This window comes from Falco cherrug, chromosome 9, assembly GCF_023634085.1.
Source record: "Falco cherrug isolate bFalChe1 chromosome 9, bFalChe1.pri, whole genome shotgun sequence".
In the NCBI taxonomy this organism is placed as follows: Eukaryota; Metazoa; Chordata; class Aves; order Falconiformes; family Falconidae; genus Falco; species Falco cherrug.
In genome coordinates, this window is record NC_073705.1 from 15,148,354 (window position 1) to 15,166,521 (window position 18,168).

The 18,168-nt window shown below is 44.7% G+C and overlaps 1 protein-coding gene across 1 annotated transcript in view; it reads right to left on the bottom strand.

The window, feature by feature from the left end:
• Positions 1-18,168, bottom strand: part of BRINP1 (BMP/retinoic acid inducible neural specific 1) — an 89,756-nt gene that overhangs the window by 21,838 nt on the left and 49,750 nt on the right. The window contains exons 3-4 of the mRNA XM_005441989.3: positions 6,492-6,682; positions 1,203-1,372 (exon numbers count right to left, since the gene is read on the bottom strand). Of these exons, the coding sequence (XP_005442046.1) occupies positions 1,203-1,372; positions 6,492-6,682 (361 nt within the window). The remainder of the gene's footprint in view (positions 1-1,202; positions 1,373-6,491; positions 6,683-18,168) is intronic.

Consider the following 18,168-nt stretch of genomic DNA (forward strand, 5'->3'; position numbering starts at 1 on the left):
ATCCAAAATGCATCTTCCCTAATTGGGAAATAATGTGCCACACTGAACAGACACGACTAATGTCTGGCACACTCACAAGCTGCAAAAAATAGAGTGAAATGTGCCTGCTTTCTTTATGGTACCACATGTTATTCTGGGCTTGGCAATGATGTCCTGCAGATTGATGTTTCTCATAGAGCATCTCCATTGGAGAACATCAGAAGCAAGTAGGGGAATTATTCCCTGGCTTCTCTTATTGGAAAGCAAGATACAGAGATGGATTGCAAGCCCACAGTGGTGCCTAGTGCTCCCACAACATATGTGCAGACCATCCTTGTGCTGAGGTTAGGTGGAGGCACACATGGCCTGCAGTGCTCTTGCTGTGGTTGTTGCTAATGGTTTCCAGCCATGGAGAAGAGCTGCCCTTCCTGAATTCACAAAGGGCGGTTATCTGCCATCGCTGTTTCAATATCTCAATACGATTTCCCATCCAGAAGGGAACAGACTCAGCCATGAGACAGCACAGAACAATAACAAGAGCTGAAACCTTTCAGAAATGGCTAACAATGACAACTCCATCCACATCACCTTCCCTGAGGTGAACTCTGCAACAATAAAATCCCTCCCCAGTATAGGATGATTGCTTTCAGAGAAGGCAGCCTTTGTCTGCAGAACCATTTCCCCTGTTCTGTATGCTCTGAGCAGCTTGCCTCCCTGCCTGCCACAAGCCCCCTAGCTGTCTCTCAGTCTGTTTCATTCAAGGTACCTCAGCAATGCCACACTGATTTTTTCACCTTTTCTTGTAGCAAATTCATCTGAGAGATGTTTAGCAGTCATACCCACAAGAGGAAAATACTTCTGGGTTGCATGGGGTTGAACATTTCACAGACCTGCCTTTCCCTTCCAACCTCCATTGCTGATCTGGATTGTCTTTTCCCTCTCTTCCTTCCAGGGGTCACTGCCTCACAGTAGTGGAAGTCTCCTGTCCTAGACAACCATCACATTGGATGCCCACCCCTTTCCATGTATGACTGGCTCTGGGGAAATAAATTCTTCAATAAGGCTGGTAAAAAACCAATTTACCTTAGGAAATCAGCACAGGAAGAAAACAACTTGTGATCAAAAAAGCCATCACACTGAACTGGCAATGTCCTGCCCTCAACCCCTACGGCAGTAGCATGGGCACACAGTCTTCTTTCTCTTCCCAAGGCAAGATACAGTACCTTGATTGCTCCGGTAGAGATCTGGATCTCGTGGAGTCTCCTCATGGTGCCATCACGATCTACAAAGTAGGAGGAAGCAAGCTGGTGCAATGCCTCAACGCTCTGGGTAGCGTTGCCTGACTTTCTGTCGAGGCGGCTTTTGTCCATGTACATGGTCAAGGCCTCCTCTCCTGCAGCAGAAAGAAAAGGAGATTTCAAGCTGCTGTGCAGGGTCATCTTAACAGGAACATACGATGTCATGTGTCTTACCTGAAGAAAGAAAAGCCCAACACAAAGCACTCTTAAATGAACCCACCCTTCCTCACCAGTACCAGAACCTTAGTGCAGTACATACGAGCCTCCTCCATTCAGCCAGAAAGGCCAGGTCCATCACTGCTGGGGATCAGCTCCGCTGAATTGAGTAGATACTATTTTGGACATTTATTAACCATCATAGCTTTAACACAACTGCTGGGAAGGATTCAGTACCATTTGTCCCACTCAAGGAATGCTTTTCTCTGTGGGCAGTGCTCTAGAACGATGCACAACTGACAGGAGAAGATGCCACTTTTATGCAAGTCTCTCTCTGACCCCATTTCTAGAAGGAATAAATGATCTAAGTTGCAAATAGGACATAGTTATGTAGGTGGGTGAAGAGGACAAATAAACACCAGTTGTACCTCTCCAGTGACCCCACAAAAGGGTGAGGGCGGGGGGGTGAGTGAAGGGGAGTGATCAGGGGAAAGAACAAATAAGAAAGTTGATGTAAACCAACCATCCTTTCTGCTTTTTTCCCCCCTCTCAGAGTGTCATTCAGGTAATTTAAGTGGAGAGTGAAAAATACTGTACAAGATAAAGGACGACAGGTGATTTTTAATCAGTAACCAGAGAATCCGGGAGTGGAACAGTTAAGATCTGATAGCACCAAACATCCTAAACATTAGCAGAATCCTGTATGTAATGAAAAGCAGATGAAAAGGACACAAAGGTGTGAAGTAATATTTACCTAGAAGTTCAATTTCTGCTGTATGAGCCAGATTAAAATCCAGTTCATTCTTAACACAAGGCTGGGACTATAGGAGGAGTAAAAAGGCAGAATACCATCCTGCATCCTTAACGTGTGAAGCTCCGATTTTAATAAATGAAAAGAACAGACACCTACACTAGGAATGTGCCATTTCTACATAGCTCTCTTAATGAGAGGAATGGTACTTGTTCTGATTTGATTGATGAACCACTGATGAATACGTTGCCTCTGGCAATGATAGCATGGTAAAAAAAAAAAAAAAAGTACCACCACTTTCTAGGCCAAGAAATATTTTGCTTTTCAGCATTTTTGCTTATTTTTTTGTAAGACAGGGAAGTTACTTTTCTTAAAGGTTCTTATTATCTGAAATAGTTTGATTTGTCCAAATAATTTCTTTTATTACATAAATGCAAAAAATCCAACCCAGTAAGTCCTTCTCCTTGCTTTCCCTGGAAATTTTCCAGCTTTTATCTGGAAGCCAAATGCCTGAACACAAACCAAAAATGAATCAAAATATTTTTATTGGATTTCAGTTTCTCGAGCGATTGATATGTTGAGGATTGAGCCTTCAGTTTTGAGATGAAAAATTGAAAGTTTTGGTGGAAAGAAGATACTTTTAATCAAAAGAATTGATCAGTTGAAATCTTTTAATTGGCTTCACGGGAGCTAAGTGAAGAAGTCTGGCATATAAAGCTTTTTCTCAAATATTTTGTTAAAAATCACATGCTATCTTTTGACCACAATCAACGTAGTAGTTAACAGCATTATCATTGTTACTTCTCACAAAATGAGTTTCCCTGGAAAATGACCAGCTTTGATTTCCTTTATCACCATCAACATTACTGTGCACTGAGCGGTGCGATGAGACCTTGGCAGGGATCGAGGCTCTGGTACATCAGGCTCTATCCACACAAACAGCAGAAAGATAGTTCCTCTCCCGGAGGATTTAAAGCCCACATATCTGATGAGACACAACAGGTGTCTACAGCAAACAGCCGGCAGCGCACAAGGTAATAAGATGGCTGTGATCAGTGTGAGAAACAGCGGTCACCGCACACCAGCTGCCTGGCTGCTGTCAGCGCCTGGTCAGGTTTCATCTTTAAGGTGAGCTTTAGCGGGGATTTGAAGGAAGGTCAGACTCTGTGAATTTTCATGAGGCAACTAGTTTGCCACTGAAAGGACATCTGAGTGGGAGTTAGCCAAAAGGCTTGGGGAAAGATAGGCTGGATTGGCGTAAAAGTGTATTTTGAGCCAAAACTTTTGAATCTCTCATGTAACGGAAGCATTTAACTGCACAGAGATGCAGCAGACTTAAAAGATGCTTTGCCACCATTTTGCCAGGTTGTGACAGATGAGGGAAAACCTGGAATAATTCTCTCCTTAGCTGCGGTTCTCAGAGGAACCTGCTGGATCCAGGCATCAACTCTTCTTCAATTCCACCAGCAACGAGAAAAAAACTGCTTTTTATGGAAAGATATCATGCTTTATATTAATAGTCAAGGCACAAAAAATCAGGACTTTTCAGTCCAGACTAGTTCATTTTAGCTAGACAAATGCTGAGATTGGAGATGCCTTGGACAGAGAGCAACCAGGAAGTCTGGACTGAATTGCATCAGGCAATAACACCGGGTTTGGTTCACAAGGAGATCCACCATTAGCTTTTGGTCCCTAGATAACATGAAGTAGGCAATGAGCAACTCAGCCTGCTCCTAGACATCAGAGAGGAGAAACCTGTAATCTAGGGCAGTGGAGATCAGCGATTTCCCCACAAAAACTGTCATTTTTCCTCCCTGGGGTGTTTGGACCCCTCCACTGCGAGCAAGAAGAAGAAAGCAGGAAAGTAAAGCCCATGAGATTCGATGCTTTCCCTGAAGGACAAATACTGTGCCTAGGAGTGAAGGGTGCTGAGCTGAAATACTGTTGCTGGAATCCTATTTTGTGTACATGTGTGCAGACCTGGGAAAGCACAGCATCCCCATGGAGCGTGTGCATGAGAAAGCAACTCTTAGATCAAAAGAGGTTAACAGACTTTTGCTGCATTATTAAGTCTTAATTTCTCGTTTATTAAGCTGATGCTATGTTCAAAGTTGTCTTTCCTTCAGGGCTTTCCCTGCAAATTAGCTCTCAGCTCTGTGTGCTCCATGCCAGAGCATGGATGCCCTCAAAATGACCCTTCACCAATCCCATTGTCAGAAATAAACTGGAGCAGAGCTGGTTTTTTATTAGGCTCCAGGGGAAGCAGGCTGCTCTGTAGGTTGAAAAGCATCAGGAGCTGTTCCTCATGTGGCCAGGTGTGAAACTGGTGGGCTGGCCTGATCCATCACCCAGCCTCCTGGGGTCCATGCAACAGCTGGCATTTAAAAGCAGAACAATTTCCTGCGTGTTTGTCACTTGTTTGCAACCTAATAAGACATCAAGCTAAGTCACAAACAACTGTGATCCAAAGCAGAACTCCAGTGAGTTTTCTGAGGAGATGTGGGGTCCTGGGAGAGCAAGGGTGCCAGTACACGTCTGGTTTTATATCCCAGTGGTCTTGTTCAGCCCACAGACTGATTAGAGTGTGTCCTCCTTGCATAATGCATGCCCAGCTTCATCTACATTTTCTCCAGGACTGCCATTGCCAAGATAAATCCTCCTTTTCTCCCCTACCATTACTCACCGTGCACTAGGCTGATGGAGCATTTAGCACTCCTCTCCAACACCAGTTCTCATTACAAGCCTTTGCATATTTAAAATTGTTGTGTTGTAAAATCAGGACAAGAAACAAGCCCCTGTGCATAATTCACAACCTCACCCAGGCAAAATTAAAAATATATTTTACCATCAAAGGTCTTTCTTATTTCGAATTGCCACGAATGTGAGTGGCAAGAAGAAAAAGGCATGTCAATGGAAAGAAAAGTAAACCCACAAAAAGAACTCTTTACTGGATTTTAACTTGGCTGGCTTCAGCTCTGTAAAATACTGTCCTGAAAAACAGTTTCCTCAATAAAAAGGAGTTTATCTTTACACAGACTTCATTAAGGCCTGATGCAGGCAGTCACTTGTATTAATGCATGGAAACCTGCTTTCTCTTACATTTCTTGCTGATGGAGCAAACAGTTTGAGTGCCTGGACTGGAAGAGCAGCATGAGGATATTTGAAGGACATTTGCCACACGAGAGGCCATTTGACTTCAATGGAACTGCGCCAATTTACCTACCACCTCATTTGCCCATGAATCATTTGCACACATCTAATCTCATCTACGTCTCATCCCAGTGTCTTCAGAATGCTTTGGGAACAGACAGATGGCCAGAAATTCTTCAAAGTTTACTACAAACTTCACAATGTGGCAAAGCTGGAGGTCAGGTAGATTGAAGAAGCAACAGCAATAAAATAGATGTTAAAATTAAGACCCCTCCACCACTGCAAAATCTCTTATAAACAGATCTCAAGAGAAAGGCACTTAAATGCACACCCCGAAGGGGTAAAGAATGGTAAAAATAATACAAGAGAGAAAAAAAGAAAAAGATCAGCAGCAAGCATCAGGAGGAGCATATGATTTTCACCCCTCCTGTTTTCAGTACTCAGTGTTTGAAATGTTTATGCAGCACCGACAGCAGCACAGACTCAGGGGTTAATGGCCCTACGGTACCGTCTGGTGTCATCCCCAACGCACTCTGCTGGCACACACAAACCTCTCTGCGGTCCTTGCATATACATTTGGAATTTTACTCAACTCTTGCTTTTTTCAAAAGTCTACTCCACATTACTGCTTTCGCTTATGCATTCAGCACAGGCCTTCCTGGCCGTCTCTTCCCATGCTGCACACGCTCCTTGCCCAACTCCTTGAACTCCCTTTTCCTTGAGCTCTTTAAAATTCCTCTGGTTCCAGCAAGAAAGGATGCTTCCCCCCCTGCATTTGGTTTCATTCTGACAAAAAGAGGGACCAACAGAGTCTGTTGTCAAATTAAGGACAGAGGTGCAGGAATGACAGCCAGGCTCCCCGGCTAAATGAAGCATGTTTATCTTGACGCACACCAGTACACACACGTTGTTGTTGGAGGAGCACAGGTGCACACGTACCACAGATGCCGAACTCACACGCGTTGTGCTGTGAATTCATTTGCAAAGGCTTTCCGTACTCGGGGGATTTTCACGGTGCCTACCGATGAGCCAGGCGCTGGCTGGGGGGCACAGGCAGGCTCCGTGCTGCCAGCCAGCCTCCAGCAGCGTGGCCCAGGTCCGTAGGGGCTCTCCGGTGCCACCCCCCCCAGAAGAAAACAGCCCAGGTCACCACCTACCTCCCAGGGTGGCAGAGATGAGGATGTGGGTGCCGTACTTTTTGATGATGGTATCAATGAACTGCTGCGTGGTAGGTCTCCTGCCCAGGAGGCGGATGCTTCTCTGAAACTCAGGCATCAGGGGCAGTGGGTTGTGGAGCAGGTCCCGCCGCTCGATGGCTGTGTTCCTCACCTTCCAACGGGCAAACTCCCTACATGACAACACAGGAACACAACACGGGTGAGGCTTCGAGTCTGGAGGGGCTGGGGGAACCACTGAGGGCAGGAAAGAAGGGTGGAGAAGGAGATGATCCTGTTGGACACCCCCACATGGATACACACGTGAGGCCACAAGGCTGGACAGAGGGGAATGGAGAGGAGAAAAGTGAGGCATTACTGCACAATAACAATATGCTGCAAGGACCAGGTCTGGGCTGGTGAGGAGGTAGGCTCCAGAGATGTCTGGCAGAAGGCTGCATCCCCCTAGTGAGACACCAGGCTGGTCCTTCCACCCTCGCACCCTTTGGGGTCTTAGAACTCTCCGTAAAACAGCAGATTCTGGTTTCTGTCAGCAAAAGAGCTGGTCAGGCTGTAGATCCAGACCAGTCCAATCATTGCTACATCCCTGTGTCCACTAACCTTCCCAGCATGCTTTTGAAAACAAGACTGAAGGAAACACTTTCTCTGAACACCTTAATCTTTCAGCACCAGGAGTGCAGCAAAAGGTAATTTTGAAAAACAGTATGTTTGATAAACTGTCTAAAAGAATCGATTTAGATATAAGCTGAGGCCTGAATGAAAATGGAGGTTTTGCTTGGTTTTCTTCCCCTTTTTTTAAAAAAGACCTATAAAGTGATTTTCAAATCCCTTCTTTTAAACTGATACCAACTGGGAAAAAGTAAAGTTAATGTTTACAAAAGCAGCTCTTTATTGCAGGTAACCATTTTGAAACAACACTAAGGGAAATGCCTAGAGAAAACCTTGCACACCTGTGATGTAAAAATCAGGCCTCAAACTCATCACCAGCTAAGCATCTAGAAGATGAGAAACCTATTAAAGTCCTTTGAAAAATATTGAGTCCTTCTTAAAAGGGTATTCTTTATAACTATTGTCCTACAACACATCTGCGCTATCTTAAACTATCTTGCGGATAATCAAGTCACAAGCTTCTCTATCACTTTTTGTTCACTTACTCCTGTAACTCAGGTTTAAGACATAAATTTCATTTAGGTAATAGGTGTCGTGGTTGAACCCCAGCCGGCCACTCAGCCCCGCTCACCCGCCGGTGGGACGGGGCAGAGAATCACAGGGGTAAAAGTGAGAAAACTCGTGGGCTGCGCCAGGGCAGGGCAGTAGGTGAAGCAGAAGCCGCAGGGCAGCAAAGCGAAGCCGGGGACCCCCCCGCTCCCCACGGCAGGCAGGGGCGCAGCCACCCCCAGGGCGGCAGGGCTCCAGCACGCCTGGCGGGCACTGGGGAAGGCAAACGCCACCATCCCAGCGCCCCCCCTTCCTTCTGCCCCCCGCTTCCCATGCCGAGCATGGCACCGCATGGCACGGCATAGCCCTCGGGGCAGGGGGGCGGCTGTCCCGGCCGTGTCCCCCCCAGCCCGCTTGCTGTGGGGTGGGGGGAGGGGCAGAGAAGCCCCTGGCTCCCAGAGCTCTGCTGGGCAGGACCTAAACCATCCCTGTGTGAGCAGCGCTGCTTCCAGCACAAATCCCAGCCAGCCCCGTGCCGGCTGCTGTGGGAAACACGGACTCCGTCCCAGTGTTACAGAAGAAGTATGATTAACTGCATTCCCTCTGAATAGTCTCGTTTAGCATTAGTGGCTTAGCATGAGCAGCTAAAGTAGATGAAGCCTTAGGCCACAAAAGCTGACATAGTAAACTTTTTTTTAGAAAATTATCGCTGCTAAGAAAGAACTAGCTGAATTTAGCAGATACGAGAGGAATGAAGATGATAAGAACCAAGGAGACAATTGCAAGAGAATGAAGTAGCTTCGGAAGAAGGCCACCCAGCAACAGTGAAAACCAATAAGCCATCAAGAGACCACTGACCAGAATTAAGTAATTGGGCTTGGGGCTGGATTTGGGGATTGCATGATGGGTGGTATGGGTATCATTCAGAGGGGTAGGGGCCCCTCTCTGGAGGCGCCCAGCTTAAGCTGTAATCTAAGAACTAATAAAAGACTAATTGGAAACCTTCACTTGGACTTTGCATTCTGAGTGGGATCCTAGGGTCGGAGCCTGTTAGAATGGCCAGCACGTGTTAATCCATAACACCCAGTCAAAACTAACACAATAGGAATAGCAATACCTAACACTGGTGTGGCTCTTCCTATCAGCATGTGTCAACCAGCACCAGCAATCCCACTTTGCTGGTAGAGAACCTGCCATGCGGGCAGATTTAGGAGATGTAATAAGTCAGTTGCAAAGCCAGGATCACAAACCAGATCGTTTTTCCCCAGGTTGATTCTACACCCAGTCCACTTTGTATGCATTCAGTTATTTTACTTAATGCAATTATGCCTGTATTTATTTTGATTGCACCCCATCACATCACCTCAGGCTGCCTAACGGCAGTTGCATTCATTAAAATAGCAAAATCCCAGCTCTTTACTTCAAAATATCTCCTTACACCTGAACTAATTCCTCCTTTGTAGCTCCTAGACTTTCACAAGCCAAGTAAAAATGCCAGAATGAAACAACCTTCTTACCACATCCTAAGTGTCATTAGTGTCAAACCTTGAAGTCCACAGAAAGATCGGTCTTTCCTAAAGAAACTTCTGTCAAAAGGCAAAAAAATCCCACCACCCACGTAAACCCAAATTAGAAAACCCCCATACACCAGGATCTTGATACCAGGAGTGAAGAAAACCTGCTTCGTTAGCTCCAAAGTTGTCTGCAGACAATGAGTATGTTACCACTGTTTGTGTATTCACTGTGTGGAGGAGAATGTAGAAATTTTGTCTGCTGTGCAAGAAGAGTGTAAAAGTCACATACTTACTAACTCTGGAAGGGGGATATTTGGGAGTCCCACACTTGATTTTAATGATACATAAAACCTTAAAAGTATATTAAAACAAACAACCTTATCTCTGATACTACAGGGAGAGATTGCTTTAGTCATTCCCAACCAGAGTTGCAATTCCAGATTTTGCTACACCAGGAAATACCCTTCATGTGAGGAAGGAATGGTCCCTTCAGAAGTTACGCTGCATGGGAAGATGTAGATCTGGATGCTAAAAGACAGTCAAGGTTTTATAATAAATAGAGATTCCCATTATAAAGAACACAACTAGCAAGCATAGGAAAAATGCCATCTGTGCCTCCTTCCCAAAGAGACGTCACGAGGGACTAGAGTCCTCCAGAGCCAGCATGTTTTCAGAAAGGGCTGGGGGAATGCTTCATTTTCACCAACAATGTACGGAGTTTGCTTTTGCTACTGCCAAGTTATCTATTCCAAAGCAAAGACCATGGAGTCGAAACACACAACTGACCAGGTAGGACCCTGTTGATGTATCAACACCCAAAGCTTAGCAGTGTCTGCACTCAGTCTGTGGAGGTGGGCAGGGCAAACAGTTACAATTGAGACCATGGGCTGGAAAGCAGTGGGCAATGAAGGTGGGAGTTGGTAGGAATAGAGAATGAAAATGTGATAAACAGTATGTCCAAAGGAAAAGTGGGTTAATTTTTTGCATGAGGTCCAACAGCATTTCATGGTACCACTGACAGGAGGCAAAAGTGGGGGTTTAAAAGAACTCATTGCAGTATCTTCAACCTTGCTGCCAAGGGACAATTGCAGTCCCCATGCATGGAGTAGACAAGTCCTTAGTGGAAGCCACATCTAAAACATAGTGAAGGAGCCTTTTGTGCATGCCATCCCTCCCCCCAGGGCTTCCTACTGTTAGGGCATATCATTGAGGTGAATGCTCAGCTCTACTGTACTCTCCAAATGCCTGGATGTGTGGCTTTCATAGTCGATGAGAAAAGCTGAGCAAATATGTTATGATGAATAATTTATGCAACTAAGTTAGATGCTTATCTTCTGCTTATAGAATATCCACGAGCCAGTTGCAATTCCCTCTAATTTATGCATTATTTGAATTTACTTAGTAACATTTTTCAAGTTTGGCATTTGTTTGGGTTTTTTTTTAAAAAAAGGTTTTACATAGTATTTGGCTGTATTCTTTCTTTGTGTGCTGTTGATTGGTTAGGATTGGTCAAGCCAACGTTATGTTATTTTTAAGCTTTCTGATTAATGACCACAAACACATTTTAAATTTGGCTTCCTCAGATCCAGGATATTTTACATTGAAAGCAACTCTCTAATACTAGCAATCTTCCATGCAAGCTATAGAACTCCATGCTGTAAGATGCACCTGAGGCCAAGGTTATGGTACAGTTTTGGAAAATAGACTTAAAAGTAATGGATATAGCTAGTGAAATCATTTAGAACTATTGAGGTGATAAAAAAGGTGATGTTTTCAGGCAACAGTATTGCTGTGGCCTTAGGGAATGATCCAACCTGTAACTCCTGAAGTCTGTGAAGAAACACCTCCAAGAACAGGTTTTCTGCTAGCTGTCAATGCCAGCTCAATTGCATTTTCTGCAGAAGAAGCTGCTGTTGGTCAAAACTGAATTCATGGTACTGGGCTAAGTAAGCATACTCCCATTTGTTTGTCACCACTAAACCTTTCAATCTGTGAATTTTTGGAGGATCTACCAAGGCCTTGGATTCATGGATTATGTGAGCAAAAGGGCACTACAATCTTTCCTTCCAGAAATCTCTCTCAGATGCCGTCTCACTGATTGTTGCTCCACAGAGCCATCAGTGACAGCACAGTCCCAATGCCGCTGCCTGGAAAGCAGAGGGGAGATCTCCACAGGTCTCAGGGCACTTTATAAAAGAGAAATACTGCACTGTTGCCTGCTCATTTTCCAGGTGAAGGAGTTGCAAAGACTTGACCAGGATTACGATGGCACCCCACGATACAGTTAGGATTAGTAGAGTCTTCTGACCCTCTGGGGAAATCCCTAGCAAGGACCTGAACTTCTGCCAGTGGGGAAGCTTTTAAGGGCTTCAGAAAGATGATAAACCTCTTAGCAAGGAGGAGGAAGAGTCTGTATGCAGAGATGGGATAAGGAGAAACTATGACCTAATGTCTGAGTAGTGGGGGGAAAGGCACTTGTTTATGCTCTAACGTCTCGCCAGTGTAGACAGCCCATGCTAATGTGGAACATACCCAGGAAAATGCCTGCCAGGTCAGAGGAGGGGAGTCTGCTCTCTAATGTCTGGTGAAAGCACTGAAGAGCCTAGTCCCTAATGGCTGGAAGGGGTAGGAAGTGCTAATGTCTAAAGGGGGAAGGGAGGTGAGAGGAAACAGAGGGATGAAGGACAGCCTCAGGGAGGCAGATATTCACATTTCAGGCCTTCCCCGCTGTAACAATAAAGGGATAACTTTTATTTGTACATGGCTATATCTGAGAAAATGCATGGCCTGTCAGAGTCTGCATTAACGAGCTCACCATCAAGGCCATGCATGTCAGAGAGAGGGAGCCACTGGGAATGTCTCAGTGCTCATTAGCACTATGACCCCTCCAGGGAAGCAGAAAAAAATTGGGGGAAAAAATACTGAAGCAAGGAAAATTAAAAAGCCTGGATGGGTACGTCACCCAGACCCCGCACCACACCAGCAGAGAGGCTAGGAGAATCCAAGGGCATGAGCATCTCTACCCAGGGAGAGAAGTCTGAAAGAGAGAGGCCATCAGAGCAAATTAAATTCACCATCTTCAAATGGCCAAGGCAACCAAAGGACGTAAGTGAAGAAACCAGTTCAGTAGAGACCTCAGGGGCTGGCACTTGAAACCAAAAAGAAATTAAATGCATTAAGTAATGATCAAGACAGAATCTGTTTGAAAATGAGGAAAAAAGCAGAGTGGGAAGACACTGAACAAAGCCGATAACTGTCATGCTAACTAGAACACCCCAGCACCTCCTGCTGCTGGATGTATTGCCTGCAGGGCGTGCAGGGCAGTTAACACATCCCACTCACGGGGCACACTAAGCAAACAGGACCAGCCTCGCTGCTCCCTGGGAACTGGACAAGGAGAAGGCACCAGCTTCTTTCTCTTCAGTGGTTCTTTACCTTTTTTAGAGATCATAGCTCAGAAGCCATCAGCTGCTCCCAGAAGTGATGAGCAGACAGAGCTTTTCCAGAGGCAACACCACCCTCTTCAGTAACAGTAAGACACAAACATTACTTCATGTCCTCGACCTGGCATTTTTGCATGTTATTGACTCTCCAATGTCTTTAGGATCCCCAGCTAGAGAAAGAAACTCCCAGAGCCTTCTTGCTCTCTTGGATTTTGCTGTATATACAATGACATCCTCCTAGAAACATCTCTGCCTCTTGTTTTCATCCAAGCACCTCACAATCACTGAAACAGGTGGTTTTGGACACCCCTATGTGTGTTGCAGACAGCTGTTATTAGTGGTTAGAATGAGTGTGAACCGAAACAGATAGATTTTAGGCCTCGCTCAGGTAAAAGAAGTTTTGTGTTAGCATAAGGAACTTTGCTCAAAGTCCTCCAGAAGCCTAACCGATACTCCTACATCGGAGCTGTTGGTTTGGGCATTTTGTTTTGCCTTTCCTTTTCTCAGCCTAATTGTCCCACTCATGGGCTGCACAAAGTAGGAGTTATCTCCAGTCCCCAGGGTGATGGCTCTCCCAGGCTGCGGTGAGCCCTTGACTCTGCAAACAATGCCATGGGAGCAGGACACAAGCATGACAACGGCATTATAATGCTTATCTTTTACTGCCAGATGTGGCTTAATATGAGTCTGTATGGGGTGGCTGTGATTATGGTGGGGTCAGTCATGTTTTATTTCTAGTCTGTGCCCTCAAAATGCCAGACAGCCCCAGGCTGAGCAGTGCAATATTCCCTTCGCAGTTTCCTCTGCAGCTTGGCCTCTCTTGATCAAGGCCAGCATGAAGAAGTCAGTCTTCAAGGCTGAGCTTTTCAAAGGACCTACAAGAATTAGTTTCCTGTGAGGGTCTGGCATTCATCCCCCCTAATCTATTTAAGAAAACTCCAAAGATTCAAACTAGTTCCAAATTAGGCAGAGAAGGAAGCTCTGCCATAAAAGAAAGAAAGAAAAAAAATAAAAACAAAAATGTAATTCCAGAGAAGTATGAAAAAGTAATCACTTAAGCTTGAAAGACTGACAACATTTTGCCTAACATCCAGGCAAGCAGACAGGCTCACCTATGACAGCTGGCAGGTGGATGAAATAAACAATTGACTACTGTTCTATTGATAAACACTGTGCTGTTTGCAGCATTCTTCCTATAAGGGCATTTACCTGGATAGAACCGAATCCAAGGAGATGACCATCAGTGTTTGGACCATTCAACAGAATCACACGGCAGAAATAAAGCAATGCTGTTGGACTACTTACTCCTTTGCTTGTCTCCACAGGAGAATGGAAGAATCTTCTGTTGGTTTTCTACCTTGGCCTATACTTTGACCATGTGCTTGGTGTTGGCTGAGGTGCCTGAAACCTCAACTACTTCCCCTTTCTGGGCAATCATGTTGGATTTTCCTGTTACAAACAGCGGCGTTTTTTTCATCTCTTTGATACTTTTCTTTAAAATAGTAAATTATTCCAGGGTTGAAAACCTGGAGGTATTTTTTTTGTTTGTTTCTTTGGGTTTTTTTTCTGTAGAAGGAGAGGGAGGTAAATAATAGGTCCAGAATGCCATGAAGCTTGCAAGAAGCAAAATGAAAGAAAATTACTTTTAAGTTAGGTGGATTTCATGTGACCTTGAAAGTTCCTTGGTAAACAGACTGTTCCAGCACTGAATTAAAAACCAATCAGACAAACATGACTCCGAGTCTTGTATTCTCTCTTAGGATGGGACTACACTTGGGTCTCTTAGGAGGCAACATGTAATTGCTGGGTGCTGGAAAGATTGATTTCTTAAAAAAAAAAAAAAAAAAAGATGAAGCTGGTATAAATTTATTCTAGAGAGTCAGAGTGATTCAACACAGGTAAGTACAAGTTAGAAGGTAGGTCATTAAATCTGATCATTACTAAGTTTGCTTATTATTAAATTTGTTCATGGCCAGGATGTGGCTATGATTCCTAGCTCTGACTTCAAATCTCAACACAGCTACCATCACGAGCAGACAATCATAGGCAAACACAGCAGAGTAGGTTACTACCCCTTCTGCTGAATGGGGTCATCTCCAAGTTACACGTTTATGCATCCTCAGATAACACATAGTAACTTTTACACTTCTTCAGCACAGAGTAAACACACCAGCTACCTTCATCTGTCATCTACCTGTCTGTTCCCATGTTCCACCCAAGTTATATGTGTGCTGCTACAATTCCTTTTCAACCCACCCATCAGCTTCCGCTGCAAACTGGTTGTGGGACATTTACTTCATTCAACTTTGCCCACAGTGTTCTTTGTGCAGATTTCATTGCAAAAAGCACACAACTTGGGCACTAGAGATACCCTTTCCAACACCAGCCTGTTTAAGCCCTGTCCACCCTGGAGAGTTGCTTGTAAGTAGTTCCCATTACTGTTAACACCATCTCAGCTGTTCTCAGCATTGGGCTAACGGCACTTCTTCTAAGCCACTACGATTTACATAGTGGTTGCTACAAGCTGCTAGAAGCCAGAGTGACATCTCTACAAGAGCTCCCAGCGTTGTTAGCGCTGCTGCAGCTTAACAAACATTATCAACAATAGGAAATGTTCTGTTCTGTTGCTGTTTTCTTCCTAAAAGCTTACCTAAACCAGACATGGTTTATTAAGCTACTGAGGAAGCTGTTCTAATAGGCTGCAGGGTCCTGTGCTTCAAGCACTGGAATGGACAATATTGAGACACCCATTCCTTCACGGTGAATTATGATAAAAATCACAAGAGATGCAGCCAGAACAACTCTCCACTAAAATACCTGAGGTAGCCTAGAGAAACTAATGAATTGGGCATTTTGAGTTCCGCAGTTATGATTGCAATGACACCGATATTATTTTTCATAGCATGGTCTCCTGGATTTGTTTCTATGAGCTTGACCCAGAATTGAGGATCAAGAAGATTCTGGGAAGTCAAGGATCTGTCAAGAAAATGCTTTCAAAGAACAGCACTTTTGAAGCAACAGATGGAAACCTCTCAGTCATTGAAAGACTTTTAGATAGTCTGCAGGAAACCTGGGGTAATTGGTACGATTTTAGGTTCTTTTCTCCACACTTCTTCCAATTTCCTTCTTGTACAACTCTTTTGCTAAAGACACGATCCCTGTGCAGGGAGCTGATGGCATCCACCAGCCAGCTAGCGTTAGCCAGCAGCAGGCTGGCAGGGAAGCCAAGATACAGGATGGTGAGGCAGCTGAGGCTCTATAGGAGCATGGGGCATAGACAGGAAAAGGCCCCAGATTGTTCAGTCTGGTGCTGTAGCAACTGGTACAGGGGAAAAAAAACAAAAAACAACAAAAAAATAAACAAGAAAAAAGAAAAACAAGAGGTTTTTTTCACATTGAACTGTTTCTTTGGACTCTAGTAGGTCAGAGGGTTACTTGATGAAGTCCCTCCTCCTACGGCTAAGTAGTACGTGGAAGTATTTAAATCTTTTGCTTTTGAAAACAAGTTTGAGATGGAAGACAGGCAGACAGATTTTAATTTATAGAGCAGATCATCTCTCAGGGGAGGACTGGCCCACCCTAAGTTACAGTGAATGTTCTTCACCCCGCAGAGCCCCCCAGCAAGCTGGGCTCGCCCTGCCCCAAAATTCCCCATCTAGATTCACTGCCTGCCTCTGTCAGTATGAGCACTACAGCATGAATCAGAGACTGCAGCAGGGCCATAGTCTGGAACAAGTCATTTCATTAAATTGCACTTGCTTCATTTCCTGAAGATACAGATGTGTGGATTACAGGCTTTTTTTTCTTCCCCCCCCCCTCTTTTTTTTTTTTTTTAGCTGTAGCAAGCTGATAACCTCAGCCTGTGACACCACAGCCCCAAGTTTCGCTCTTTACTTACCATGATTCACAGTTAATTCAGATGAAAAAAAAATGTGAGAAATCTGAACCTGAACCTTAATTTCTCATGTTACAGGCCAGGGTACCCAGCTACTGCACTACTGGCAACGTAAGCACAGCATTTGTCAACACTGGGGAAGCAGGTATCAGAAATTTAGCCTTGATTGCCCTTTTCCTCAAACAGCACAAAAAATTCTCCAACACAGCATGCGACCATGTTTCAAAAGTTGAACTGTTGTTAGAAAATGGAGCCATCACCCCACTTTGGTCAGTTGTGCTACTCACTTGGCAAAGGCTCAAATCACCGTGTCAGGAGAAAAAAAAACAAACAAAAAACCATAAAGGTGATGTTTAAATACAAAACTCCTCCTGCCTCCTCTACCCAGCCATGCCCTCAAGGCACCTGGGCACAGCTACCACCTTGTAGGCTCAGCAAGAGCAGGGAAGCTGCCCCCTCTCACCCGCCCCCTCGTCCCTGAGTCACTCTCAGCTGATCACTAGCGATCACATAAGGCACATGCTGGTGGGCAGCTTGGATTCCTAAGGACAGCCAGTTGGCAAAGCCACCTGCTTACAACAGGGATCTTTTCCTGCAGGCCAGTTGAGGGGCTTTTGTCCAGGTTAAGTGAAGGGTGTCCATAACCTTCCCTGCCAGGGAATAGCCTTCAAATGGAAGGGCAGGCTGCAGGCTGAGAATACGCAGGGAAATCAGGACTTGCAGAGATTTAACAGGACAGATGGGCCAGTCACTGCCTGCTCCTGAAGGTGTACCTAGACCCAGCACACAGTCACCAACCTCAGAATAACCCAGGAGGTGTGATGAGGACTAGCATCCTTCATCACCCCATGCCCTTGCAAGGAAACTTGCAGAAAGCATTCATGAGTATATGGTGGATGTATGAGTGCAAGAGAACAAAAACTGTTTTGACATCGTAAAACAAAACCACACTGCCCTCCCATGCTGATCCTTTCTACTTTATTCCTATAGTGTTGTGACATTATTTCCTCCGAGTGGGTTTAGGAGAAAACTGGTTCCTCAGGACACTCATTTTTGTGCCTTCACCGCAGGAGCTGTGGCTCAACATCCCTTTGGTTTCTAAGCTGGTCGTTAGGTTCAGACCACACACCAAGGGCTGCTGTTTTAACAGTGACACCCAGCAAGCAGGGATATACACAGTGGCCATATGCAGAAACCATCCCCTCTCATATGGGATTCAGATGGTAACGGGGCCTGAAATTACTCGCAAAGGGCAGAAGGTAAGAGGTGAAGGGCTAAAAAAAATTAGGTTGCAGAGTATAGCTGCTGCAAAATTCAAGCCATCCATAATCACAGACATTTGTTCTTTGTTCAAGATATTAAAAAAAAAAAAAAAATCCTGTCCCCAAAAGCCTGTGACATTTCAGAATTACAGTAAAATTGAAGAAATTTTCTCTAGGAAAAAGGTGACCCATTTCCTCAGACTACATCCCTCTTTAGCAAAAAGACTGAACATAAGCTGTGAGAAAGCCTTGAACATTCCCTGGTTGCTCCAAAACCTCATTTCAACAAAAATCAGTTTTGATGTATTTAATTTTCATTCCTAGTCATGCCATTTCAAACTCAGACATGTTTTGATGGAGGAAATAAAAAGACTACAATAAAATAAA